The sequence below is a fragment of the Oryza brachyantha genome, chromosome 1 (genome assembly GCF_000231095.2).
Source record: "Oryza brachyantha chromosome 1, ObraRS2, whole genome shotgun sequence".
Taxonomy (NCBI): domain Eukaryota; kingdom Viridiplantae; phylum Streptophyta; class Magnoliopsida; order Poales; family Poaceae; genus Oryza; species Oryza brachyantha.
The window spans coordinates 3050933-3078495 of NC_023163.2; the positions used below are offsets into that span (position 1 = coordinate 3050933).

The following is a 27563-nucleotide window of genomic DNA, read 5'->3' on the forward strand; positions in this document are numbered from 1 at the left end:
ATCTCCCAACGTCCAGATCTACAGGTACCAGGTTCCTTCTTTGTCTCTTTGATTTACACTTTTCTTTTCTTCCTAAAATTTTTGTATATGGTGTTCTATGTGCCCCTTATTCTTTTGCAAGATCCATGTATTCTTAGTTGTGATTTTGGATGTTAGATTTACTTCAGAATACGATTTCCCTATAACGTTAGGAAAAATTGAAAAGAAACATCATAGTTGTTGTGCCATATAGATACTTTGATTACTACTTCTGGGGTAAATATTTGATATCTAGAAGATTTAGTTAAAACCTTAAAACTATTCGATAACTTTGTACTACCATTTGATATACCATCAATAATCAAAGGTTTTAAAAGTTCGATCAAATATTGTTCTAGACACCTAATATATATGATTCGAGGGAGAAGTTGACCTATTGTTGTTGTTTATTCTTTTAAGGGGGTGTTTAGTTTCCAAAAACATCACATCGAATTTTTGGGCATCTAAATGAAGCATTAAATATATATAAATATTAAAACTAATTACACAGTTATGGAGGAAATAGTGAGACGAATCTTTTGAGTCTAATTAGAACGTAATTAGCCATAAGTGCTACAGTAACCAACATATGCTAATGACGGATTAATTAGACTCAGAAGATTCTGTCTCGCGGTTTCCAGGCGGAATCTAAAATTTGTTTTGTAATTAGACTATGTTTAATACTTTAAATATGCGTTTAAAGTTTTGATGTGATGTTTTTTCAAAAAAAATTTACAAACTAAACAAGGCCTAAAAAAGAGACTCCCATTGGTTTAATTTAGGCCTTCCTATAACTAAATAAAAAGAAAGAAAGGAAAAAAAAACTACATTAAAGCACCTGTACTAGCTGCAGCCCAACTTACTGGAACCTTCCTCCCAACCCAAAAGCAGGAAGAAACATGAAAAGAACCTTCAGTGTCTTTCCATTCTCTATTTTTTCCACAAAGAAAAATAAAAAAATAAAAAAACCCAGCAAAATAAGCCACCCCAAATCTCCTTGCCAAAAAGGCACCCGCTTCACTTCGCTGTGCCTCGAAGCCCGCCCAAACCTCGGAAGCAGCACGACCGTCCGATCGCGATCGGACGGCCCCGGATGCCGCAGCCCCTTCCACCGTCTCGCCATCCACCGCCACTTAGCTGTGCCCCACCACCACTCCCTCCCCCCCAATTCGCGAAAGAAAATTAAAACGTCTCGGAGAAAAAAAAAGAGGAAAAAAAAAGGAAACCCTAGCTTCCCGTGGCGGCAGGGGGGGGGGGAGGGGAGCGCTGATTGCCCCCGCTAGATCGGGCTTGGGAAGGGGCTTTTGCTGCAGATCGGTTCTTTTTCCAGGCGAGGGTTCGATTCCGCCCCCCAATTTGGCGCCGATCCGCGGGTGGGTCGCATCCGCCCGCACGATTGATACGACCGAGGTGAGCTGCTCTTTTTATTTTTTTTCATCTTAAAGGTGTGTGTTTTTGTGTGGAATCTGCGGAGCTGAGATAGGAGGACTGAGATGGTTTGTCTGATTCGGAGTTTCGCTGCAGCCGCGGCGATTTTGGGCTCGATTTCGGTGGTCGGATCGACGCTTCCTGCTCAGGTGCCTGGTCTTTCCCCCCATCTATTTTTTTTTGCTGTTCTTTTATTTCTCCGATCTAGATTGGTGCCTACTGTTTTGCAAGGTTCCGTTTTTGATGCAACCGTAGCGTTTTTTTTCTTGGTTTGTTCAGGCTTCTTTTCTGCATTTGCTGTAATCCGTGGATTATGTGGTCGGGATGAGGCACCAAGATCTGTGCGTGGGACTTCGCGTATGATGGAAGGTGAAATTTGGGGAGTTTGGCTTTCTGGGCTTGTGAATGGAATCCAGTGGTAGTGACAGGCCTAGTGCAACGGATGCTACTGAATCAGTTCAGGGTTTAGATGGAGAGGAGACTTTGTCTGAGAGTGCGTCGGTTGGGAAGAGGCAAGGATTATGCACACAGAATGGGAGTGGGAAGGAGGAGCCTTCAAGCAGTTCATCTGCAGGGAGTAAGAGGAAGCGAACTAGCCCGAGTTCTGATAGAGTGGAACTTAATGGGCCAGATGCAGCAGGAACCAGCTCAGGTGATTCCACGTGGAGCGAAGATAGTTTCAATGGTCGACATGAACGTTCGTTCTCAAGAAATAAGGATGGCCACTTGGAGCATTCAGTTAATTCAGGTGAAGTTGCGGTGATCAGGAAGCCTCATGGTGTTTTGAGGTTAAGGAAGCTGGCTCAGAATGTCAGTATCGAGAGTGGTACGGGAGGTTCCAAGGTTCCTCGATCCAATGGCATTGCAAAAGCTACTCAGGTCCAGAGGAGGAACAGGCAGAGGAAATCACAGGCTCTTAAGGAGAACAGAGTTGGTGGTGATGACCCTGTCACTTACGTGAAAGTTGAGAATGGCACTTGTGGTCAAGACAACAGCACAAATTTTTGTTCTGAAAATGATGTCTCAGTCGAAAAGCAGCCAAGTCTTTCAGGTGAACCATCAGAACATGTTATTCCTATCAAGGAAAGCTCTTTGCATCCTCAAGAGGAGGAGAATGTTAATTTGGAAGAAAATGCTGCTAGGATGCTCTGTTCTCTATCAGATAATAGATGTGATAGTGCACCGAGGGAGAGTACAAAACCACCGAATAGATCATCAAACGCATGCTATATTCAGCATTCAGACCATTTCAAGGATTCGTGCAACAAAACCAAGGGTGTGGCAGCTCCAAGGTTGCTACGGAATCGTGATGGCAAAGCTTCATTCCGGAAGCGTCGCCCGCGCCGTCATTTTTATGAAGTCAGCCCTCATGATGTGGATCCATTTCGCATTGTAAAAGAGAGGATTCGGGTGTTTTGGCCTCTGGATGAGACCTGGTACTTTGGACTGGTTAAAGAATATGATCCGATGACAAGGTTGCATCATGTTAGATATGATGATAAAGATGAGGAATGGATCAATCTTCAAAATGAGAGGATTAAGCTCCTCCTTTTGCCAAGTGAAGCTCGGCAGAAATCTAATCCTCATGATTCAAGGTCGATATTTAAACCAAAGTATGAAGTGGATGAGAGGGAAGGCATGGATGGAAACAGCATGGGAAGTTCTGAGTCAGGCCCTATTGTTTCATTGCTGTCTAGATCAAACTATGCAAGATCTGCTACATCTAGTAATGCAAATAATCGAAATCTCACTCATACAGATATTGCTCCTGTTCTGTTTGACAAAAAACAGTCTATTCTGTGCTCCACTGGTGGTTCACCTGCAAATGGGGGCGAGGGGATCCTTGAAGACAGGACTACACTTGTGGATAGCAGGTTTCGCCTTGTTTATTCAAGGAAGCGATCTTGCAGGAGAAAGAATGAATTTCTCAACATTTCAGAACAAGATTCTGATCTTAAAGGCAAAGAAATTACTGGTGCATTGTTTGCTTCAGTTGCTGGCCGGGGGTCTGGTACTGAAAATGCTATTTTGAGAAGTCATGGCATATTGTTACTGATCCAGCCATTGAAATCTATTTATAAGATTGTGTCTGAAGCATGCCATGTCTGGCTTCTTAATACCCTTGTTCTCCTGCACCGTGGTGCAATGGTTGTCTTGTGGCCTGCTGTATGTCTGGACATACTTCTTGTCGATAATACATTAGGATTGAAACACTTGCATCTTGAAACTTGCTTAAGTTCAGCTGTATCCTTTTTCGGTTTACTTGTTGGAAGTTTCAATTCGTATTCCAAGCAGAGCACATGCAATGAGTCAAAAATACCATGCACGTCAGTCAGAGTTCAGATATCTGGTTTGCATGGTAGAAGCCAAGTGGTGTTTGTGATGTTCAGCTTTGTGGGGATAAAGTACCCCAAATGGAAGCATCTGGAAGGACAGCTGCAACATGACCATATGAAAAGGGGGCTGTCCAAAGTTAATTGCAGATGTGCTAACATAAAGCAACTCATGAATTGCACAGGGGCTTATCAAAGTGTCTGTACTTCAATGGAACACTTATCTAAGGTACCATATCCACCTTACGTGTGCAGATTGATCAATTTTCTTGTTTTGATTCTCAATTCTGGTACTTATGCGTGGGTCTTTTTTTCATATAAAAATGTGACTTATCTCTTGGTTAATACATTCATTAATAATAAAACTATTAGATGTCTGCACACTAGAGGGTTAACTCTAATTGTGTATTAGTCAATATGGAGCACTATGTCTTCAGAAGAGATCTATCCTGATTCCTGAATTGCTGATGTATCATTTTACTGATTGAATATTATTTAGGTCCCTCATGGAGCCTTTGAGTGCATGATTAAATTGTCGCAGTTAATATGGGAATTGAACTGCTTTCCTGTGAAATTTCAACAGTATTCTTATGAAATTCTTTACTCCCTCCATTTCAATTTACTTGCCATTCTAGCATCATGTTCAAATTCCAAGCACTTTTAGAGGTACCTTACCATTCATCAATTCAGCCATACTAGTACTAGCACTTCTTAAAAGGATTTATACATCCTAGTTTACTGTCAGAATTGCTACAATGACAAGTAAACTTGAAACAAAGGGAATAGTTCCTATGGGCTTGTCACTTGATGAGAGGGGAGGGGGGAGGGGTTGTGGAAGCTGAATAGTTCTTTACTTTATTAGGGGTTCAATGTGGTTATGCATTTAGACAAATTAGGTGGAACCACCATATGGCACCTTCTATTTTGTTTTCTAAAAGCACAACAAAGTTGACCATTCCTTCTTGGGAGCGCTACTAGAACATAGGTAGAATGCTAATCTTAATTGAGTTATCGTAAAATACTAAACTTTACTAGTCGTCTTCCCCTTTTTTGTGTGCTCAGTTCAATTGTAAGTTAACCCCTTCTGGTTTATTCAGCACTAGACCTAGATTTCCCCCTTTTGACTATCCTGCTTTGCATTGTTTTTGTTGCATAAGTACTGTTGAAACAGTATCCTAAAATACAAAGATTTGGGTGAATACTTTTTTTTTTTTGGTCCCATGGGGCTACCTACAGCAAACTAAGTACCAGATGTTGTCAGATATTTCTTTGTTTGCTATCCTTTATAATGAGAAGGCTTCTCTTGATCTATGCCATTTCTTGATTGGTGATTTCTGGTGTAGTATATTCTGCATACAATTTCTTTCCCAGAAACGTATACACACTTATGATTTTCTACAGATGCCTCACTTGATTTCTGTTCGTTTATCTGCACTGGGAATCATCTATTTGAACTTTTGAAATAAACTGACAATCTCAACTGCTGTTTACTTGTTCATCTCTCCTTGATCGTTCCATCATTTAGCCGTTGTCCTTTAGTTACTTTGTAAATAATTTTATCACACTGAATGCACCGGGGCAAATCATATTGTGCTCGAATAAGTAGTAGGTTCATATAAAATTTTCTTATTACTGATAATTACTCTTTTGTTAACTAGGGTCTATCAATCGATGCTCAGGACTCTCTGTTTTTCACAGAATCAAAATATTCAGATGTCAACCCTGTCATTTTTTGTCTTGATGAGCGAAGTGAATCTGTTCAAAATCATCTGGATGTGGCAGCTGCACCTTCACTACTGTTTTTTCACCACTTAAAATTGCGCAGTGAAAGCAACTTGACCTCTAATGGTCTTCCAGAATTCATGCCATTTACTTTAGAAGAGGATCTGGTTCATCTAGCTGCTTCTGCTTCTGAAGCATGTTCTGTTTATGTCAGTCCATCTGATGCTGGTCCCTTGGATATGGGTACTGCTGGCTGCATAAATCATTCTGGTCCTGCTAACAGCAAGCTCAGTACTACTGAAACGGCGAGTCTGGAGTGTAATAATAGCAGTATTGGTGGTGCCAACATAACAAGCAGGAGTTTTGCAGATCAAATTATGGATGCTGACAACCCTTGTTCTGGCAACCTTACTTCTACTTGCCCTCCACAGAATCAAAGGAGGTGTTCTATAATAATTCCTGAAGATAAGACATCAGATCTACCAGATGATAAGTTACTTAACAAAGATGAAAAGGCTCTGCTGCCTGCATCTGACTTAGTACAGGAACTGAATGAGTATCCAATTGGTCGTGCTACACCAACTGCCCCCAGGACTACCTCCCATCGAAACCGATTTACATCCATATCACGTGCTTTTGGAGATGGTTCAAAATTGTGGCAAGAAGATGTTATGATGACAGGTTTTGCTGGTGGTTCTAAGAAGCCACGGACTCTGGTTTCGTACTCAGTTTCTCCTAGAAGTGATGAACCTGGTTCAAAACACAAAGGACATTTCCGCAAGATACAGTCTCATAGCAATGCAAAGACAAACGGTGCAAAGAGACTTCCTGATAATTCAAGAAGCGAACATAGCAGTCCTGAGTCCTTGACTTGTGTTGCAAATGTCCTAGTTACAGTTGGTGATAGAGGATGGAGGGAGTATGATACTCAGATCACGATTGACTCTGATGGGCAGAGTGAACGGAGGATTTGTGTGAAGCTTGCAGAAGGAACTAAGTATGCTCACAAAGTTTGTCAAGCTTTGCAGCCAGGGGCAACAAACCGCTACACACATGCAATGATATGGAAAGGAGGGGCAGAATGGTGCTTAGAGTTCCCTGATAGAAGTCAGTGGTTGATTTTCAAGCAAATGCACTATGAATGTTATAGTCATAATATTAGAGCTGCATCTGTTAAGAATATTCCAATTCCTGGTGTTTGCTTTGTTGAAGCTTATGATGATCATGACATTGCACCCTTTGTATGCTCTCAAGATTATATTGCCCATATTGGAACAGATGTTGAAATGGCACTTGATGAATCTCGAGTGATATATGACATGGACAGTGATGATGAAGCATGGTTTTCAAGATGGAGTAAGAAAGTAGGCGAGGACATTACCCCAGGCAAGTTGACAGACAACTTGTTTGAGAGGATCATGGACAAATTCGAGAAACTTGCTTATAGCCACAACTGCAATGAACTCACTGTTGATCAGATGAAGGAACTTGATAGCGATAACATTCCACTGGACACCATTAAATTGATACATGATTATTGGCAGGAGAAGAGGAAGAAAAAGGGGATGCCACTCATTCGACACTTTCAGGTGAACATATATTACCATCTTCTGGTTTGCCTTTGCTGCCTATAACTTTGTACTAATTGTGCATGAGGCGACAGGTTGGTTTGCTCATTTTCAGGTCCTATTGAAATATCATAGTTTGCAATTTAGTCAAATTACTATCCTAGACTTTTTTTAGTGAACGGCTTTGTCTCCATGGTCAATCTTTAAACTAAATTTCAGTTAGTTTTTTGCTTAGTAATTTTATGGTCATGTGTGTTTATTCTTTCTATGTGGAAGGTGGAGCATTGTGCTTTGTTCCCAGCTTTAGCAGCAATTAATTAAAGCAAAACATCATACTTTGAACGGAGGTAGTTTGCCACTTTGTTTTTTTCCCTATAATATTGGATGGCATGAAGTCATCTTAAGATGAGTGTATTATCCTTGGAATTTAAGGAGGCATGAATTGTGTTGGAATTGTTGACACATCTAGGAAAATGATTGGTTTTATGCTCCCTCGGTTGCTATGTTTGAATACAACAAAATGGGTAAACTGCAGTGTACCATAAATTCGGTGCATATAGCCTCTAATCTTGCACTCGTATCTTTTTCAGTCTGCTATGTGGAAGATCTACGAGAAGCAGCTACAGGAATGGGAGTCAACAGTACTCAGAATACAAGGTTCGTCAAATGGGTACCAAGAGAAATTGCCTCCAAAACCTTCCTTCTTCGCTTTCTGTTTGAAGCCTCGAGGACTCCAGCCCCAAATACCATACAAGGGACCGAAACAGCGCTCCCATAAAAAACTTATGTCCTCAGGATGTCACAGTTTTTCAAGAGAGCAAGATGGCTTTTACCGACCAGGTTCACTTCTTCTGTATCTTGTCTATCTAATCATTCGTCCAGTGCCATGTTTTCACATTATTTTGCTGATACAATTTCATGTTTCTTTCAAGTACCAGGGAAAAAATACAGCGAATATGCTGGGGATGGGAGGGCATGTGAATCCTATGACGGTGGTTCTATTTATTCACCAACAGGGTACTCTCCCAGGCTCTCTGTGAGAACAGAATCCCCTCGTGCATTTGATGGTATGGAAAGAAGTTCTACACCGCGGTTTTTCAGAATCAACAATGGCAAAAGGACTGCAAGCTTTGCATTCTCTGAGGATCACCAGCCGCCACCTTCCTTCCGCCATCAGAGAGCGAAGCGAGGCGCGCCTGATCACTGGAACGCGGCCATCCACGATTGGCCGAGCTCGAAGCACCTGCTCCCAGGTGCATCCCATAGCCCCCGCGTCGTCGACATAGAGGAGCTCAAACAGCGAGACGCCTCTAGCGCGGCGCAGCATGCGGTGGCCGTGGCCAGGATGAAGAGGGAGAAGGCACACCTGCTGATGCACAAGGCTGACCTTGCCATCCACAGGGCAACGGTTGCGCTCATGATGGCCGACGCAATCAAGGCCTCCAGCACCAGCAGGGACTCCTCTTCTTCTTCCCGGGACCATGGGAGGAGAGATTTGAGGGACAACTGACGACAACGACAACAACAACGAAGCTTTTTTCCGGCTTGAGCCGATGCAAGCACTGCTCATCATCTTTTTGTTGATAGAAGGGAGCTCTTCTGCTCCATCCCAATCAAGTCAGTAGATAGCATTTCTCCCATCTTCTCTTTTTTTTTTCTTTTTTGTTTCTTTCATCATTTGTACATATGTTGATTCTTCTCTCTTCTTTCTTTCTTTCTTTCTTTTCTTTTTTTTTTCCCTTCTCTTCTATTTAGACCTCTCGGTTAACGTATTGTTGGGGGAAATGGGCCAAAATGGTAGGCAGGTGTTGGTGCAGCCCGGCATTTTCTGCATAACGATGATGTATCCTCTGTCCTGTCATTGTTGTGATGTTTGAGAGCTGGGTCCAGGCAAGAAGTTGACAGTTCCTCTGCCGCAAAGAAAACCAAAAAAAGAAAGAAGTGGTACATAATGAGCTTATTATGAGCCTGACAATTGGGTCCCAATGTCTGTTGCTTTCTTGCTTGAATTGTACGTAGACATAGCGTGATGCAGATGCAGATGTTGCGGCACGCACACTGCATACACATCACACATGCTTGGTAGTAGCTCTAAAAACTGTGTCCATCTGGTGGTGTCTGGTTTGTGCCAATAGAAAAATTGTGGCCATTGTTTGGTTCATGGCGAAGACCACTGCTTGGTGTCCCACTCCCAGGGAAGATTCTGGTCGTGCAGAGTAGAAATTGCAGCATTTCATTACAATCTAGGGAGTGGCCCATAATTTAATCCGGCAATACAGCTTAATTTTGTCCTGCTTACAAAGATCTAGGGAGTGGCTACTTGGGCATTGGTAAGTTGCACATAAACTTTTTTTCCAGGGAATTGGGCATTGGTAAGTTGCAAGAGAAGAGTCTCACTTTTCATACTTAAATTTGATAATTTTATATAAAAAATACTCTTTAAGATAATAACTATTTGTTTTGTCATGCCATTTGAATGATTAAACTTGACTTCTCAATAGTCAAATCTAGCAACTTATTCTCCCACTAGCACAACTGCTATCCATGGGTCCCACGTCGGTGGGACCCTTTTATCATCCTTTCCTTGCTAGGGTTTGGAGAGTGATGATGGATAGTCTCCTGGAGATGCTCTATGAATTTGAGTTACCAAAACTAAAATGAATGACTAAATTTTGATTTAGAGTGTCAAAATTTAACCATTTTTTGGAGATGCTCTTAATACGTACTGCCAAACTACTCCAGACAGTCTTCAGTTAACATCTCAGACTTTAATCGAATTTCAATTAGGGTATAATACTAAAATAACTTAAATATCACTTCATTTTTTTCTTCTGCTTATACGTATAAGTTAAAATTTAAATTTTCAACTTTGAATTTAAAATTAATTTTAAGATTTTTCACCGACCTTTATTTTTCAACATTGGATTTAGATTGTCAAGAATACACATATAAAAGTTTTATTCATATTTTTTTATAAATACATAAAAAAATCCAAACAATCAACTCCATAACTACAATGGTGAATGACGATACTCTCTAGGTGACATGGCAACATCGTCTGCTCTGTTTCTTGTCCATGTCGGCGCATTCAAAGAAGCTAGCTCCCTCGATCTCTGTTTCTTACTATCTGGTTGCATAATAATCTCATTTTTCGTATTTTTGTGTCTAACGTTTGACCATTTATCTTATTTAAAATTGTTTTATAATTAATATATTTATTATTACTAGATAATAAAATATGGATAGTATTTTATACGTAACTAATTTTTTTAAGTCTTTTTATAATTTTTTTTCAAATAAGACGAATGATCAAATGTTAGACACAGAAAAAAATAAAATTATTATGCGAGGTAGTATTGAGTTAATTGCTCCATGCTATGTCAAATGATGTGAACCTGAACCAATCACATTCACGACGAGGATATCGAGGCACCATGATTAACTCAATAAGAGTTCGTAGTTTGATTATTGGGAGTACCGTTTAATTGCTCCATCCGTTATGTCAAATAAACTCGATTTGATCGTAGGGTATGTTCATGAGAGCGCTATACAAGTGCCTTGTCAAATATCTAGATTTTATTGTGCGACGTATAATCCAAACACTTTAGAGTTTAGTTATCTTAATTTCACACTAAGTTAAACTTCCATGAATTTAAAATGATTTACACTAACATCAACAACATCAAATTAATTCCAATAACCCCACATTGAAATGTGTTTTGGTAGTGCATTTGTTTGCTGCTCTATCCGTCCCACACTAAAAGAAGTTCAAGAGCTAAGCATAGATATTACTACACATGTCTCTAAATATTTAACGCCATAGACTTTTTTATACATGTTTGACCATTCATTTTAGTCAAAAAATTTATATAATTATTAATTATTTTTATATCATTTTATTTATTGTTAAGTATACTTTTATGTATATATATAACTTTGCATATTTTATAAATTTTTTTGAATAAGACGAATGATCAAACTATATGAAAAAGTCAACGGCATCAAACATTTAGGGATGGAGGGAGTAATAAATTTGGTAGAATAAAATGGGAGAATGTTGTCATTGGTTGAGAGTAGAAAATATGTGAGAAATTTTAGTGGTATACAAGATGTACATGCATAAATATGAACTAAAATAGGGAGATTACTCTTAAAAAATCGACCGTTGTTTAATCCATTATGGAACATATAGATAAAAATTGTTTCGAGGTATTAAAATAGTGAAGCATTCGCTCTGGCACATGAAACATCGAGTTTTAAATGATGAACCGTTAATAATAAATTCTGAAGAATCAAAAACAAAAATATGAAACACCATGGAAATGCTTCCCCAGCCAACCGTTTGATGGAGCAGCACGCCGACACGTTGTTGCAGCAGCAGGTGAGTGGGGGAGTGAGTGGGTTGTCACATGGACAAGTTTTGACCGTGACTCCGTGGTGAAGAGAGAGAGAGAGGAGAGGAGAGAGAAACATGCTGTGTACAATCATTACCTCTAGAATGGATAGATATATGTATGTTTAGGGCAATTAAACAGACTAAACGGTTATTGTCTATTTGATACACATAGATAACTATCAGTTGTTGTCTATTTGATACACACAGACAGCTAAATAGATAGCCTGTATAATGACTTGTTCTGTAAAATATTTAATTTATCCTTTGACACATAAATCAAGGTAATCAATTGTGCTAGCGAATAGACGAGACGCGATGTACAACCGTGCTAGCGGTGTTGGTTTGGCACTGAAGCACGCAGCCCTGCCGTCTCTTCGTGAAGAGACGTTGTGGTCATTTATTAGATGGGGCGGTGTTTTTTTGCAAATTTCATAACATACGGACGACTTAAAGACAACGTTGTACGTGCCCTTATATAATATAATACCGTCTTTCTAGGTACGGTCTTGGATTTTTGATCTAATGTTTGACCATCGTATTATTTAAAAATTATTAAAATTTAAAAATAGTCACGTACTATTTATGTTTTATCCTCTAATAACAATAAAAGTACTAACCATAATATTTTATTTTTAGATAAGACAGAAGATTAAACTTATTATGAGACGGAGGAAATAGACACACGCTTGTACATAAAAAATATTGTGCTATTTATAGATGATTTAGTAATGATTAATAAAAAAATTATGACGTACCTAGACAAATAAGAAATCGATGCGATAAAAGAGTAGATAGAAACAAAATAGGAAGAGTTACAAATAGAAAGTGCTTGATGGAATAAGAACTATTATTAATATTAATTTAAATATTAGAAATGGTTATATATATATATATATATATATATATATATATTTGAAACGAAAGGAGGTGATACAAATATGCCATAAGCATATATTTGCATAAACATGTAGGAAATTCATCTACTCCTCCCACATAAGTTTTATCCTACTACCTAAATTCATACTTGGATTCACGTATAATGTGAAACCGATGCAATACCAGTTTACATTAGTTTGAGCAACATTTCAAATAAATTCATTATGAATTTATAATAATTTCATCTAGTTGGCCCGAGCCTTCCCGACGAACTCCCTTAGGCTCTTCTCCGACGAGCCGCCCACGGCCGCCGCCGCCCGCGCCTTCTCCTTCCACGCCGCCGCCTTGGCGCGCACCGCCTCCGACGTGGCGACGTCGATGCACCTCACCAGCTCGCCGGCCGCCGGCACCCCGTCGTACTCCCCGCTCACGGTGGCCCTGACGCCGGCGCCGAGCTGCTCGACGAGCCAGGCGCAGGTGGTCTGGTCCGACCACTGCGGCACGCACACCGCCGGCACGCCGCAGGCCACGGCCTCCAGCGTCGAGTTCCAGCCGCAGTGGGTGACGAAGCACCCCACCGCCGGGTGGGACAGCACCTTCACCTGGTCGCACCACTCCACCACCACGCCGCGCTCGCCGGCGGCGGCGGCAACGTCGTCGTCGTCGTCCTCGCCGCGGCTGTCCTTCCTCAACACCCACAGGAACCGCCGGCCGCACTCCGCCATGCCGCGAGACACCTCGGCGATCTGCCGCCGGCTCATCGTCGACATGCTCCCGAAGGAGATGTACACCACCGAGCCAGCCGGCTGCGCGTCGAGCCACTCGAGGTATCCCGTGTCGTCCTGCTTGAACAGGTCGTTGCACGACGCTGCGGTGCCGTTCTTGGCGACGCCGGCGCCGGCGGCATCGAGGAAAGAGAGCACCGGCCCGACGGGGACGATGTCGACGCCGTGCTGCCGCAGCGACGCCACCGCCTCGGGCTCCATGGCGTCGGACGTGTTGGCCAGCACGGTGGGGCTGTCGTCGTCGCGGTTGAGCACGTCGACGACGCTGCGGAACGTGTCGAGCACGAAGGCGAAGGGGTCGTCGGAGGAGACGGTGAGGAACGACGGGAGGTCGAGGAGCCGGAGCGGCGGGAGCCCCGGGACGAGCACGGACGCCAACGGGTCGCCCGCCACCGCGGCGGCGGCGATGGCCTTGTCGACGCCGTCGGTGCCGCGGAAGTAGTGCAAGTAGGCAGCGAGCGCAGCGGCCGGCTGGATCCAGTAGAGCGCGGCGGGCACGCCGTTGTCGCGGGCGACGTCGGCGACCCACGTGAGCAGCATCGTGTAGACGATGCGGGTGACGGGGCGGCCGGCGGCGCGGAACCCCCGGACGACGGCGGCGAGCGTGCGCGCGCCGACGACCCTGGTCCGCGCCATGTACGTGGCGCTGTCGTGCACCCTCTGGTCGAACCCGTCGTCGTAGCCGTCCGAGTAAGGCACGTGGCAGACGCCGGCGCCGTCGACGAACTCCTGACCGGCCTCCGCCGCACCGGCGCCGAACATCTTGCGGCAGGCGGAGACGGCGGTGGAGAAGGTGACGCGCGCCCCCGTGGCGCGCGCGAGGCGCTGCGCGAGGTGGCGCGCCGGGTTGATGTGGCCCTGCGCCGGGTACGTGACCACGAGGAAGTGCGGCTGCGGCCGCGGCTCCTCCTCCAGGGCCGGCATTGCTGCTGCTTCTTTCGCCGGCGGCGAGCCAAGACGTGGGGTTGGCGTTGGCGTTGGCGAGTGCGTGGTGGTGGAGGGTGGCTTGCTGCTGCGGCTGCTGCTGCTTTTGAAATGGAGGAGCGGACGGTGCTGACGTAAGCCATGGGGGCCACACTGGCTGCACCTACATTGTTTTTTTTTTATTTTTTTATAACGCTGCACCTTGTGTGGTAACCAGCTCACATCGGCGTGGTGATTGTTTGTTCTTTTTTGCGAAAGAGATAAATGATATATTTGAAAATAAATAATAATTTAAAAATAAAACTTTTATCGTGTATTATCATTTAAAAGATTTAGATAAAAATATACTACGATGCAAAACCTCCTAAAATCACCATTATTTAAGGTTACAATTTTCAATTTATAATGTGCTAAGAGCAAGGCTGATAAACTACTATGCAAAACCTCCTAGACCCCCCTAAAATCACCACTAAGTTTTTTCGTTTCTATTACAAATTTTTCAAATAAGACGAATAGTCAAACGTTGAATAAAAAATAAAAAATAAAGTTATTATAGGACGAAGGTAGTAGCCAGCAAACCGGCTATAAAATCCCTTTGAACTTCTTTCAGCTCACTCATACAGTAATTAGCTATTTATAATTAATACAGGGTCAACATGTCTCTTTCATGGAGCTTCTTTATTGTTATGTTAGAACTGGTTGTAAGCTTACAACCCGATATTTCTCTTTTTTTCTCTTATCTCTTTCACTTAGTATTTAGCCAGTTTACGTCTTACTATTATACTACCTCCGTCTCATAATAACTTTATTTTTCAGTTTTTTGATATAATGTTTTGACTCTTCATCTTATTTAAAACTTTTTTGCGATTAATATTTTTGTTGTTACTAAATGATAAAAATATAAATAGTACTTTATACATAACTAATTTTTTTAAGATTTTATATAATTTTTATAAATAAGACGAATGATCACGTTAGATACGAAAACGAAAAATAAAGCTGCTGGGGACGAAGGTAGTAGTAGGATTAACTCTAAGCAGAAGTGAACAAAAGTGAGAGCGGTATCCGCGGATCTGCCCGTCCGTGAGCTAAGGCCCGGTTTAGTTTCTAAAAGTCCAAAAATATCATGTTAAATCTTTAGACATCCAAATAAAATATTAAACATAGATAAAACGAAAAACTAATTACACAGTCATGTGAGAAATCATGAGACGAATTTTTTGAGACTAATTAGGCTCAAAAGATTCGTCTCGCGGTTTCCATGCCAGCCGTGAAATTCTTTTTTCGATCATGTCTGAAAGTCCCCTCCAACATCCAATCAAAGATCCAATATAACATGCAAAAATTTTCACCCCCTCAATTAATAGAATAAAAAAACATACTACTGCTCCTCTGCTATTCAATATTTTTTCCGTTGCACAGTAGTACTTCTAGAAGACACATATCACTACACTCCACCATTCTGTGTGAAGTCGTCGTGGACATGTAGGCCCTACCACCATTCCTACATAAAAGTGCGTTTATAGAAGTACGAGCTTAAAACAACCATATATCACGCGGTGAAGCAGAACATAGGTTATTAGAGTTCAATACATATTAATTATTTAATTTTTATATTTATATATACGATATAATTTAATAAAAATTGGATAATTTACGTGGGTGCAGGAACTCCAGGAAAGTACACGTGGGATCGCCACTGTATCAGGCCCGTTTAGTTCATGCAAATAAAATTTATAAGTGTCACGTTGAATGTTTGATTAGATATAGAAAAGAGTTTTTAATACGAATGAAAAAAATATAGCTCGTATAGAAACTGCAAAACGAATCTTTTGAGCATAATTAATGGTTAGCACACGTGGGTTACTATAACATTTATAGTTAATCATAGACTAATTAGATTCAAAAGATTCGTGAAACGATTTCTTTACTAGCTGTGTAATTATTTATATTTAATGCTTAATTTAGTTGACCAAAGATTCGATATGATGTTTTAGGAAAAACTTTAAAGAACTAAACATGTCCATAAATATCTGACCCCGTTAATATCTTATTGAAACTAAATGTGATCCTCTATATTGAAGACGAAAAAGCAGATGCACTATGGTAACCAGCCCTAACTTGTGGGTTTTTGAACGTTCCTGTACATCCTTGACGGATGGTTCAAAATGAAGTGCTACAGTCTATGGCTATAGTATTCGTGAGGATAAAAAGGACGCTTATGTCAGTCTCAGTGGGAGGTTTCATTTGCATTTAATTAGATGCCGATCAGATAAAACGGATGACAAGAAATTAATTAAGAGAGAGATTGGACCCGTTTCATCCCAGTGAAACGCTTCTGGCATCGTTTCCAACGAGAAGAAACCCGAATGAAACGCGACTGAGGCGTTCAGATTCGTTTCAGCTGAAATTTTTAGATCCCGTGCGGCTTCTCTCTTCCGCCACTCGCCGTCCACGCGCTCCCGCCTCTCCCCCACGCCCTCGAGAGCTCGTTTTCTCCCGCATGCCGCCGCGCTCCCTCATCCATCCCTCTTGCTTTCGCCTCTCTCTCACACATGGATCCTGAGCAAATAGTTCGCGGACGCCGGTGCCGTCGCCGCCGCCGCCGCCTCCGCCACAGCAAGGCGGTTGTCCATGGCCAGGCTCTCAAGGCAGCATCAACACTGATTTCCCATCCCATCGAGGAAACAACCCCAAAATCCATGGTAAACTATCTACCTGATTAGTGAATAATGAGGTGGTATTATTTTTTCTGGCCCATGGTTGGCATTATTTTTGGTTGCCTGTGCATTTGTATGTACTAGCATACAACATTTTTTTTTGGCTGTTATGGTGAATTATCGGCGCACGGCACATTCTGTAATGCTTAATTTCAGATAAACTTGATTAGTGATGAAAATCATTAATTTGTTCATACCTGTTGTTGTATGCTAGTACTTGTATAGTAATACAAGTAGCTACATACTTACTGTGGCATATTTGATCACAACACCATACACTAATTTAATGTTCTATCAAGCATATAAAAACGTGACACGAAACTGGGCACTGAGAGAAATTGTTTCATTTCTCAGACTAGGGACAAAAATCTGATGTGGCACTCTTGATAACTGTGAAATAAAACCAAGAACACAGAGACTGGCCTTAAATACACTGTCGGTACACCGTCACTAGTTTCTATAGACCTGAGATAATGTGTTTAATACTCTCTATATATTTTTTATATGATGTCGTTGACTTTTAGATCTACGTATGACCTTTCGTTTTATTCAAAACTATATAATTATTAATTATTTTTTATAATATGATTTATTGTTATAGGAACTTTAGGTATGCTTTTATAATTTTGCATATTTAGATATAAATTTTGAATAAGACGAACGGTCAAACGTATAATCAAAAGTCAATGGTGTCATATAAAAAAATATGAGAGAGTAATGCTGATCGCTGTAACAGAAGACTCAAATTACTGTCTAAAACCATACCTTGTTTAGTTCAAAAAATCTTCTCCTAAAAACATCGCATCGAATCTTTGGACACTTAAATAGAATATTAAACATAGATGAAACAAAAAAGTTATTTGCAGAGTTACGGAAGAAATCTTGAGACAAATCTTTTAAGCCTAATTAATACATTATTAGTCATAAGTGCTACAGTAACATACATGTGCTAATGATAGATTAATTAGTCTCAAAAGATTATCTCGCGGTTTCTAGGCTAGCCGTGAAAATCGTTTTTTTCTTCGTGTCCGAAAACCTCTTTCGACAATCAAACTAGCTCGCATTTAGATATAATCTAGCGAATGTCAAATTAAAAAAGGAAAATTAGAATTCAACTTTTTTAAAACAAATTTTGTTTGAATTTATCCGTTACTGTTGTTAACCACACGGTTACCGTGATAACCAGTGAAACCGTTGGGGAGCGATAATTTGTTGACGATCGCACTTTCAAACCCTTACATTTGTATAGTTGTCTCAACAAACGATAATTAAATATACACAAGTTGACATGATGTGATACTTTGTTTTAGGTAAATTTTACTAGTCCTTCATATTTTATTTTTATGTATGACACCATTAACTTTTTAAATCATGTTTGACCATTCGTCTTATTTAAAATTTATATTCAAATATACAAAATTATAATGCATAATTAAAGTTTCTACAATAATAAATCATATTATAACAAAATAATTAATAATTATATAATTTTTTTAATAAGACGAATGGTCAAACGTGAACCTAAAAGTTAACGGTGTCATATAAAAAAAATATAGAGGGAGTATATAATACCTGCAACTCATGTAATTTGTTGCTAAACATTATAAAATAAAACATGTCGTGGGTGAAGGATGGCTCCAAACAATGGTTGTTTGCTGGAGGACTATGCAGAAATTATTTATTATTTTTGACCCAATCGGACGGAGAATCCATCTTGGGCCATGAGCTTTTAGCTTTGACCTAAAAGGAGGCAGTCCACGAGATGTTTGGCTTTTATAATAGTTGTAACATTTGATTATTTGTTTTATTTAAAAATTTAGTATAAATATAAAAAATAATAAGTCATATTTAAAGTTCTTTTGATAATAAAGTAAGTCACAAGAAAAATAAATGATATTTTCATAATTTTTTAAATAAAACAAATAGTCAAACATTGTAACTAAAAAATTTAAACAACTTACGATATGAAATCGAGTGAGTAGAATATAATGTATGGCAGCCATACACTTGCGGTGATGACAAATTTAATTGTTGCATAATGTGTAATTTGATATTTTTAGAAAAATCAATATAAGTTGAAAACCTGCTCGTGGCCACCACTACAGGGTTTTGGAGATGACGGGGAGAGATGTTCTGGTTGTACCAAACCAAGCCAATCAAACATTGTTGGCTAGAGGGGTAATTTTATCATTTCAACATATTTTTTTGCTCTAGTTAAGAAAGTATTTAGCAGGGTGATTGTTTGTTTTTTTATGAAAAAGTCAAATGATATATTTATAAACAAAAAATAATTTATAAATAAAATTTTTAGATACATATTCTCAACGATCTAAATCCTAAGGCTGAAAAATAAACTTCGTAAAGAAATCCCTAAAATCAAGTGTAAATTTAAGATTGAAAATTTAAATTTTAGCTTATAATTATAAACAGAAACGAATAGATTGGGGTGTAAGATAATCATTACTGTGTTCTTTTGGCGAATCAATTAGTTACTAATTTTTCAAATTTCCAGGTATTTTTCTTTCACTTACTAAACTCAATACAATAATTACTTAAAAACTAAATTCTTTGTATGAGAAACAAGATATGTCAAAAATGATATCTTTGGGGTAATAAAAGAAGTAGATCCCAATCGAAACTAAACTAATCATATTCATCGTAATCCCAGTTGCAGTTGCACTCCCCTGTCGGTCGACATAATCGATGTGACCGGCTGTGCTAGCTGGATCTTGTTACAACTTATACATCCATGAGTGACAAGAGAAGTCAAAGTGACACCCTTGTCTTTTGTTTTTTTCTAATATTTATAAGTTAAAATTTAAATTTTTAACTCTAAATTTTGAAGATGTTTTTATCTTAGTTTATTTTCTGACCCGTAAATTTTAGATCGATATGACGTATATGTAACCGCCTCATTTGCAAATTTGATCGGTTCTTCTTTTGTCAGGCATGTCTCAAACTCTGACGTTCGCAATGACGAACTAGATAGTAGTTCTTGTCAGCTAGACCCTGTTGGAATACTATAGGACTTTTTTAAGTCACTGTCAATTCGAATGTTTAGACACTAATTAGAAATATTAAATATAGATTATTAATAAAACTCATCTCATACTCTAGATTATTTCGCAAGACGAATCTATTGATCCTAATTAGTCCATGATTAACGAATGTGATGCTACAGTAAATATTTGCTAATCGTGGCTTAATTAGACTTAAAAAATTTGTCTAATGAAATAGTCTTTATTTATACAATTAGTTTTATTATCCGTCTATATTTAATACTCTTAATTAACGTCAAATATTTGATGACTTAAAAAAGTTATGGATCCAAACACCATCTTAGACGGCGCTACAACTATTGCAGAACAAACATATGCCTCGTGGTGTGTCCTGCCCACATTGTTCCAGCTCACCGCTACAACACAGGAGGAAGTAGTAGATAGGAGTATTAATATCTGAAACGTATCCCTGGCCAGATTCAGATCCATGCAAGAGATCTCATAATTGTCTCACCGGCACCAGCTTTGTGATGACTTTCTAACCTAACACTAGTAGCTAGGAGTAAATCTTTTTCATCGATGCGATAGAGAGAGAGAGATTTGTTTGGTAAAGTGTATTCATACTTTCAGATAGCTGAATGGATCTTTTGCGGTGTGTCAAAGCGACAGCAATTAGTCACCTGACTCACCTGGCAGTGTGTCAAAAGTGAATTAAGTCACTGTATGCTTCAAAGTGTGCTTCTTTTTTTTGCATGTTCAACAGCAAGTTTTCACTACTATGCCTGTTGATTCAATGCATTGCCCTTCCAGTAACAGAATAGGAACTGAGAAATCGAAGCTCTAGCTACACTCACTCGTGTGGGCATGAATGCAATTGCACATAGTATGCCTCTACCTGCACTGGCTGCAGCAGCTGCGACAAAAGCAAAACTGTTCTCTCCTTCTCCTTCGCCGCCTCCTGCTGTACATATACATCTCCCTGTTCATGCAGGTAATTTCGTGTATAACTGACCAAGTTTTTTCCATCACTGGATCACTCGCTAGCTGCTTCTCCGTATATTTCTTATCCTTGCAAATGCTGCTTCTGCTTGTGTCATGTGCACTCTGGCGATGAGCCGACCTGCCTCCCCTTCCAGACAATCGGAGCAATCACCATCCATACTGCAAGTGCAACCAACACTTTGTCAGTAAATGTACAGCATCCAGTACTACTCTCTTTGTTCCATAATAGAAAAAAGTTTTAGGGATGAAATTAAGAAAGTTGGTGAAACTAAATATGAAAATGCTATGATCGGTTGAGGAGGAAAAATGTTTGAAGAAGTCGAGTGGTGGAAGCTTGTATTCCCTCTATCCCAAAATAAATAAACCTGCTACTGAATGGGACATGCTATAATTCTATGAATCCGAACATATTCTAATTCATATTTGTAGCACTAGAATGTGTCTCATCCAATGCTAGATTTGTTTACTTTGGGATGAAATGAGCATTTGGTTGAAAAAATAATATATGTATACATATATCATACTTGGAGACAGAGCAAGTCATTTTTTAAATGCTATTAAGTCATTTATATTTTGAGACGGAAGAAGTAATTCATATGTGTAATTGTATCATATGAACTTTTTTATCATCATTGAAAAAATACCTTAAGGTACCATATAGCGTAAAAAGTGTGATATCTTGAGATACCAAAAATTTGTACTAAAATTCTTGGTATCTTGAGATATTTTTTAAGGATGATAAAAAAGCCCGTATCCTATATTACGAGCCAAATTTCTCGCGTAATTGCGTGGCTAGATATTGCAGTGCATTTCTGTTCACTTACTGTACACGATGGCAGCTAGCCACTCGTTGACGACCCGGACCCAGGTGCTCGCCCAGCCAACATCGATCGTCCACCTGGCGCAATCAATCAATTGATTCGTGTGATTAGTTGCAATGGACGAACTATCAGGTCATGGTTAATTGCAGCAGAGTATCGTATCATGGTTAATTTGCAACAGATCATGCTAATTGATCTCCGATGATTACTTCTCCATGGTCTGATTAGCGTTCCAGCCGACGAAGAGCATGGCGAAGTACATGGCGCCCATGGCGAACACGAAGTGGAAGAAGCCGAAGCCGTAGGGGACGTCGTCGTCTTCGGGCTGCTCGCTCTCGGCCTTCTTGAACTGCAGATTTGCTTTCACCCAAATTCAGCTTCGTTTTCCATGGATGGTGATGCTACATTTTTGGTCGACTGATCACTGATCAGTGATCAGTTGGAGCTGGCTGCGGTTCATACTGACCTGGAGGCACTTGGAATCGATCCCTGTGGCGAAGGTCGCCGTGACGATGACGATCACCGCGATCACGAAACTCTGCATCCACATTTCGTTGTTCAGATTTACATTATCAATTATGTCGATGGCATTGTTCAGTCTGTGAAATTTTTTTCCATTTCTGAAGAATTCGTTCGGATGCTTACCGCGATGTTAACCCAGTCTGCACTCGTTGCAACCTCTGCTTTCTTGTTGCAGATCTCCGTGTGAGGCTCACTGTTCATGATTCAGTTCAAAAAAAAGGATCAAAATTCAGAAACAAACAAAGATACAAACTTGCAAACTTGCACTATGAAAGTATCTGAATCTTTGAAATGCAGTATACCTCCTGATCGCTGTCCAGCAGAGGAACACGATGTAGACCCCCATCAGCCCGGGCGCCAGGTACCCAGCCTTCACCTGAACTCCAACCAAGAACATACACACACACATCAGCATTCAGCAATGCAGATTCAGAGAGATTCAGAGAGAATCGAGATGGCTGGATGGACCTTGGAGATGAGCGAGACGCCGGCCATGAGCTGGACGAGGAAGAGGGTGACGGTGATGAAGAGGATGTTGAGCTTGCAGGACGGCCGCGGCGCGTACCAGACGTACATGAGGACGACGCCAAGGATGGAGCCGACGTACGCGGCGATGGAGACCACCTGCACCTGCATGTGGCTGCACCCATCCCATCCGCCATGCCATCGATGAACTCAACAACCATACGAACACACGGCTGGCTTGATCAGGTGTGTCTGATCAGCCGCCAGAAACTGCGAAAAAGAACCAAACCCTACCATCTCTTCAGGTTCGCCTCTGAACGGCAGCAGTCGTTGAGCCAGCCGATGAACCGGGTCACGCTCACGAGCTGGATCACCAGAAACGCCCTGTCCAATTGTGCATCATGTTCATGTCATCTATCAGACTACGCAGATAGTAACACCTGATTCAACAGAATGCCCTAAAAATGTCGTGTACTCCCTCCGTTTTTCTTTTATTGACTTTTGGATCTATATTTAATAATTAATCTTATTCAAAATAATTATATAAATATAGAAAATTATAAGTCACGCTTAAAGTTCATATAGTAATAAATCAAATAATAACAAAATAATTAATAATTATATATATTGAATAATACGAATGATCAAACATAATATTAAAGTCAACGGTGCTCAATAAAAAAACAGAGAGTAGTTGCTACGGGGACTAAAAATTATAATTTTTGTGAGAGTTTTTTTGAACATTTTTGAAAAGGTACTTCAAAGTATCATATTTTTCAATTTAAACATTTAGTAACTCAAGATACCAGAATTTTGCACTAAAATTTTTGGTACCTCAAGATACTTTTTAAGAATAATAAAAAACTCTTATTTATAAGAGATTTGCTCCGGTCCAACAAAAAATATCGGTATCGGTACCTTACGGTACTAAATTATTTTACACCATTGTATCTAGCTGAATAGTATGTATATGGTTAGATCCAACGATCAGAAACAATTTAGTATCGTAACTCCGTAAGATACCGATACCTCGAGATATTTTTTTGTTATACCGAGCAAATGCATGGGACTATGGCTAATAAGCGTACGCGTACCCTGCTCCAAAATGCGCGACCTTTCCTGAAAAGAAATTGAGACGAACACCATGAGCAGCCGCGAGCAAGCGAGACGCATGGAGGAATGGGGGTGACAATGGAGGGCACTGACCGTAGAGCTGGATGAGCACCGAGGGGAGGAAGAAGGGGACGACGGTGAAGCCCATCCACAGCACGATCTTCGCCGGCCACCACTCGGAGTGCCACGAGTTCCGGCGGTCGTGCGTCTTCCTCGTCCTCGCCGTCGACGCGAACATCACGAAGAAGAAGAGCTGGTGGTCGCCATCGTCAAGGTCACACAGCTAGCCACCCAAGAATCGCAGCAATGGAAGCAATGGAAACTGAAATCTCGAGTCTTCTTGCGATCGATGGCGAAAAGGATACGAAGCAGCCGAGGCTGACGCGGAGGACGCCCTCGGCGCCGAGGCAGTAGCTGGCGCCCTGGCAGCCGCGGAGCCGCCGGAGCTCGGCGAGCACCGGGTGGCCGAAGTCCCGGAGCGTCCAGGCGAGCATGTTCGTCGCCAGGAACACGAAGGCGTACACGTACCTCGCCATCATCGGGTTCGGCGGCCCGACCACCAGCTGCGCGCACCCGCAGCACGCCTCCTCCACCGCCACCGCCACGCACCTCGCCGTCTCACCGCCGCCGCCGCCATCGCCATCGCCATCGCCATTGCCGCCGCCGCGCACAGCCCTCTCCTCCGTCTCCGGTGTCGCGCTTCCCAGCGTCATCGTCCACCTCACGCCTGCACACACACACACACACATATCACCCATCACACATGCACTGCAGGATCCACCAACTGATTCAGGCAAACCAAGAAAGCAATCAAATCAAGAAAAGAACACACACAACTGTCTCGCAACATCGATCGAGATCACACGCGATCCGTGACCCCACGAGATCGCGTCATGTTCTTGCTCGGTTCGTTCAGCTAGCTCGCCGGCCGGACGGGCGTCGCCGCCGCGTGGCCTGAAAGCGATGTTCTTCCTTGGCACCAAAGACATGCATGCAGCTCTCTCCCCAAAAGAGAGTGCTTGTTTGGTTTTGTTTGTTCGTGTCTTGCTTCGTAGGAAAGCCCACTGCAGCTTTCGTCATCTTTGACTCGCATTGACCAGGCAAGAAACGCAAATCCGTACGGCTCAAACATTAACTAACTATAAATTGACAGCATGTGCATTTAACTAACTAACTAAACTTATGTTGCTAGTTGTGCTAAGTTTGCAAGAAAAGAAACCGGTGTTTCTTAATCAGGAAAGTTATGTGTCACTTAAGTTCTCGTCTGAAAGTTAGGCCCCGTTTAGTTCCAAAAAAAATTTGGGAGATAGATCACATCGATATCTACAATCACATATTTGAAGTATTAAACGTAGTCTAATTATAAAACAAATTTCAGATTTCGCCTGAAAATCGCGAGACGAATCTTTTGAGTCTAATTAATTCGTCATTAGCATATGTTGGTTACTGTACCACTTATGGCTAATTATGCACTAATTAGTCTCAAAAGATTCGTCTCACGATTTTCCCCGTAACTGCGTAATTAGTTTTAATTTTCATAAATATTTAATGCTCTATTTAGGTGTCCAAAGATTCGATGTGATGTTTTGAGAACTAAACAAGGCCTTATCAAGATTTTGAGTTTTCGATCATCTGATTTTTTACGGTAGCAATTTGAGAGAACAACTGAATTAACTAGTACTAAGTTAAAATTTTGTCAAACAAAAAAAATTATATACAATTTTTTTTCAGCATGGGAAGCGTGTCAATGAAAAATCCAAAATTTGCGGAGGAAAATGACACGGACTTAATCTTACTCTTCCCGTTCTACCTTCCTTTTTGCTTTCATGATTAGTTTGGATAGTGTGTAAATCTGCACAAGAATCAACATCACTCAAAGGTTTTCTTCCAAGGCCTGTGGACTGCAAAAGTTATGGTGAGCAATTTCTCTGTGTTCAGTTGACAGGGACAGGGAAGAACACAAATAAAAAAAAAGGTTAAAAGCATGAGGATAACATGAATGAATTGTTGATGACATGGTTAGCTTTAAAGGAGGATTAGGATTAAAGACAGAGAAAAAGAATTTCTCTTTAAGAGAGAGCTCCATGGACTGGACTCTCCCTGAAGGAGAAGGACACATTGAGCATGGCTCTGCATCTGAATTTTGATGATGCTTTTGGATGTTTGTAGAGAAAGCAGTAAAGCAGTAGAGCTAGCAAAAGCATATTGTGATGGTGTAGGAGGACTGGAGGAGGAAAGCAAAGGAATTTGGCTGGGTAAAATTCCCTGAGAAATGATAGATTGATAGTACTACATATGTGTGACGTGTCAACTAAGAATCAGTAAACTTTTTTTTCAGATGCTATTAATTTGGTAGTGGCACGCATGCATGCTATTTTTTCCTATCCGTCATGAACTTATGATCCTGGTTAGAATTGTTTTGTGGCTGTCAGTTCGTTTCGTTTTGTAACAATATTTTTAGTTTGTGCACAAAGGCTTATGATCTAGAGTAGTAATAACTTATCTAGAACTCGATAAATATGTCAACTTTTTTTTTTTTGCGAGGATAAGCATGTCAACTTGAGAACACATCAATCAACTCTAGGCAAGTAAATTGGCCAACGATCTAAGTACCACAATCATTTCGTAACGGATGCATGTTGCGCATACTCTACACTACAGCAAAATCTTATCAAGAAAACTTGATAGATACATCAGCTTGAGCTTAATGAACTTATTTATCTCCTTCAGCTCAACCTAATTTGCAGGAAACCTAAACAATTAAACTGGGAAAGCGACGACAGAGGATTGATTGTTCTTCATACAGCTACATGTTTCCAGCGAATTAACCGAATAACTAAATCACAGATCGATGTGAAGCTAGCCGTGTTGCAAGAAGAAGAATCTGGCAGCAAGAGAAGCTAAAGCAGCCAAGAAATCCTCTCACGCAAGAAACACACGTCTCACAGCTAGCTTGCAAACCAAAGCCAGCGGAACTCCATCCACAAGCCAAGACAACGAACTCTACCAACGGAGACGACGACGACGACAACAACAAGAAATCAGCCAGAAGAGAGAAGACGTTCAGTTCAGTTACCTCGACAGCTGATCGATCAATCGATCGACCGATCCTACATGTAGTAGGAGGATCGCGAGGTAGACGAAGAAGACGACGACGAATTAAGAAGAGAATCCAGAGGTGGCTGTGGCTGTGGCTGGAGGCGGCGCCATTGGTGTTGGGTTTTATTCTGGCAGCAGCATCCGCATATGTGCAGGGAGGAAGAAGGCGAGTGGAGGCGGGGGTGGCTGGCTGCGCGGTGGTGCCTTCTCTTTCTTGAGTTTTTTTTTTTTTTTGGCGCCGGAAACGAAGCAAGCGAATTTACCTGGCGGCCGTGGCCTACTTGGCATCGCCGCCCGTCCCTCTCCACACATGCACCTTCGTGGTCGCAGGGCGTGTGAGTGACCCTTGTCCATGCATAAATCAAATCTTTCTTTTAAGAAAATTATCTTTTTACAGTCCTTGGGTGGTAGAAGAAGATATATGTAATATGTGGAATTCTATGTGTATCGGTATATCTTCTTGGCCATGCTTCGATAGATCTGTGTTACCACATGTACTAGTATGGGATTATATGAATTTAGCGAAATGAGGAGTGTACGTGTTTCTTATTGTGTTTGGTTGTTGTTGGATTAATCTGGACCGTCCTGAGGTGGGCGTTTGGTTTATTTAAGGAAAAAACTGAACAACATATTTGCAAATGATAAAAAATAATTTATGAATAAAAATTTTATATATGTATTTTAGTGATGTAGAAGTCAAGCTTAAAAATAAACTACGATAAAGAATACCGAAAAACTACTTCACATTTAAGGTGAAAAAATCGAATTTTGG

The 27563-nt window shown here is 40.9% G+C and overlaps 3 protein-coding genes across 8 annotated transcripts; 1 reads left to right on the top strand and 2 right to left on the bottom strand.

The window, feature by feature from the left end:
• The first annotated feature begins 1077 nt into the window (after positions 1-1077).
• LOC102715614 lies at positions 1078-8905 on the top strand. 3 transcript variants are annotated; one of them, XM_015843698.2, is made up of 6 exons: positions 1078-1428; positions 1532-1595; positions 1726-4008; positions 5438-7090; positions 7660-7909; positions 8002-8905. In XM_015843698.2, exons 3-6 carry the CDS (start codon positions 1852-1854, stop codon positions 8577-8579), a joined length of 4638 nt encoding a protein of 1545 aa, XP_015699184.1. In that variant the 5' UTR covers positions 1078-1428; positions 1532-1595; positions 1726-1851; the 3' UTR covers positions 8580-8905. The 3 variants fall into 3 exon arrangements, with proteins under 3 accessions (XP_015699184.1, XP_006643832.1, XP_015699185.1); XM_006643769.3 differs by having other exon boundaries at positions 8008-8905; XM_015843699.2 differs by having other exon boundaries at positions 1543-1595.
• Positions 8906-12393: 3488 nt separating this feature from the next.
• LOC121053791 (UDP-glycosyltransferase 75C1-like) lies at positions 12394-14124 on the bottom strand. Its single transcript, XM_040521580.1, has one exon. It carries the CDS (start codon positions 14048-14050, stop codon positions 12587-12589), a length of 1464 nt encoding a protein of 487 aa, XP_040377514.1. The 5' UTR covers positions 14051-14124; the 3' UTR covers positions 12394-12586.
• Positions 14125-20410: 6286 nt separating this feature from the next.
• On the bottom strand, positions 20411-27181 carry LOC102712129 (probable serine incorporator). 4 transcript variants are annotated; one of them, XM_015832737.2, is made up of 12 exons: positions 26769-27181; positions 24058-24419; positions 23786-23945; positions 23674-23698; positions 22874-22963; positions 22583-22754; positions 22417-22490; positions 22238-22307; positions 22059-22130; positions 21802-21941; positions 21596-21669; positions 20411-20930 (listed from the first exon to the last, which is right to left on the bottom strand). In XM_015832737.2, exons 2-12 carry the CDS (start codon positions 24403-24405, stop codon positions 20863-20865), a joined length of 1293 nt encoding a protein of 430 aa, XP_015688223.1. In that variant the 5' UTR covers positions 24406-24419; positions 26769-27181; the 3' UTR covers positions 20411-20862. The 4 variants fall into 4 exon arrangements, with proteins under 4 accessions (XP_015688223.1, XP_015688224.1, XP_015688221.1 ...); XM_015832738.1 differs by lacking the exon at positions 26769-27181 and adding an exon at positions 25479-25493; XM_015832735.2 differs by lacking the exon at positions 26769-27181 and adding an exon at positions 24527-24732.
• Between the last annotated feature and the right edge of the window lie 382 nt (positions 27182-27563).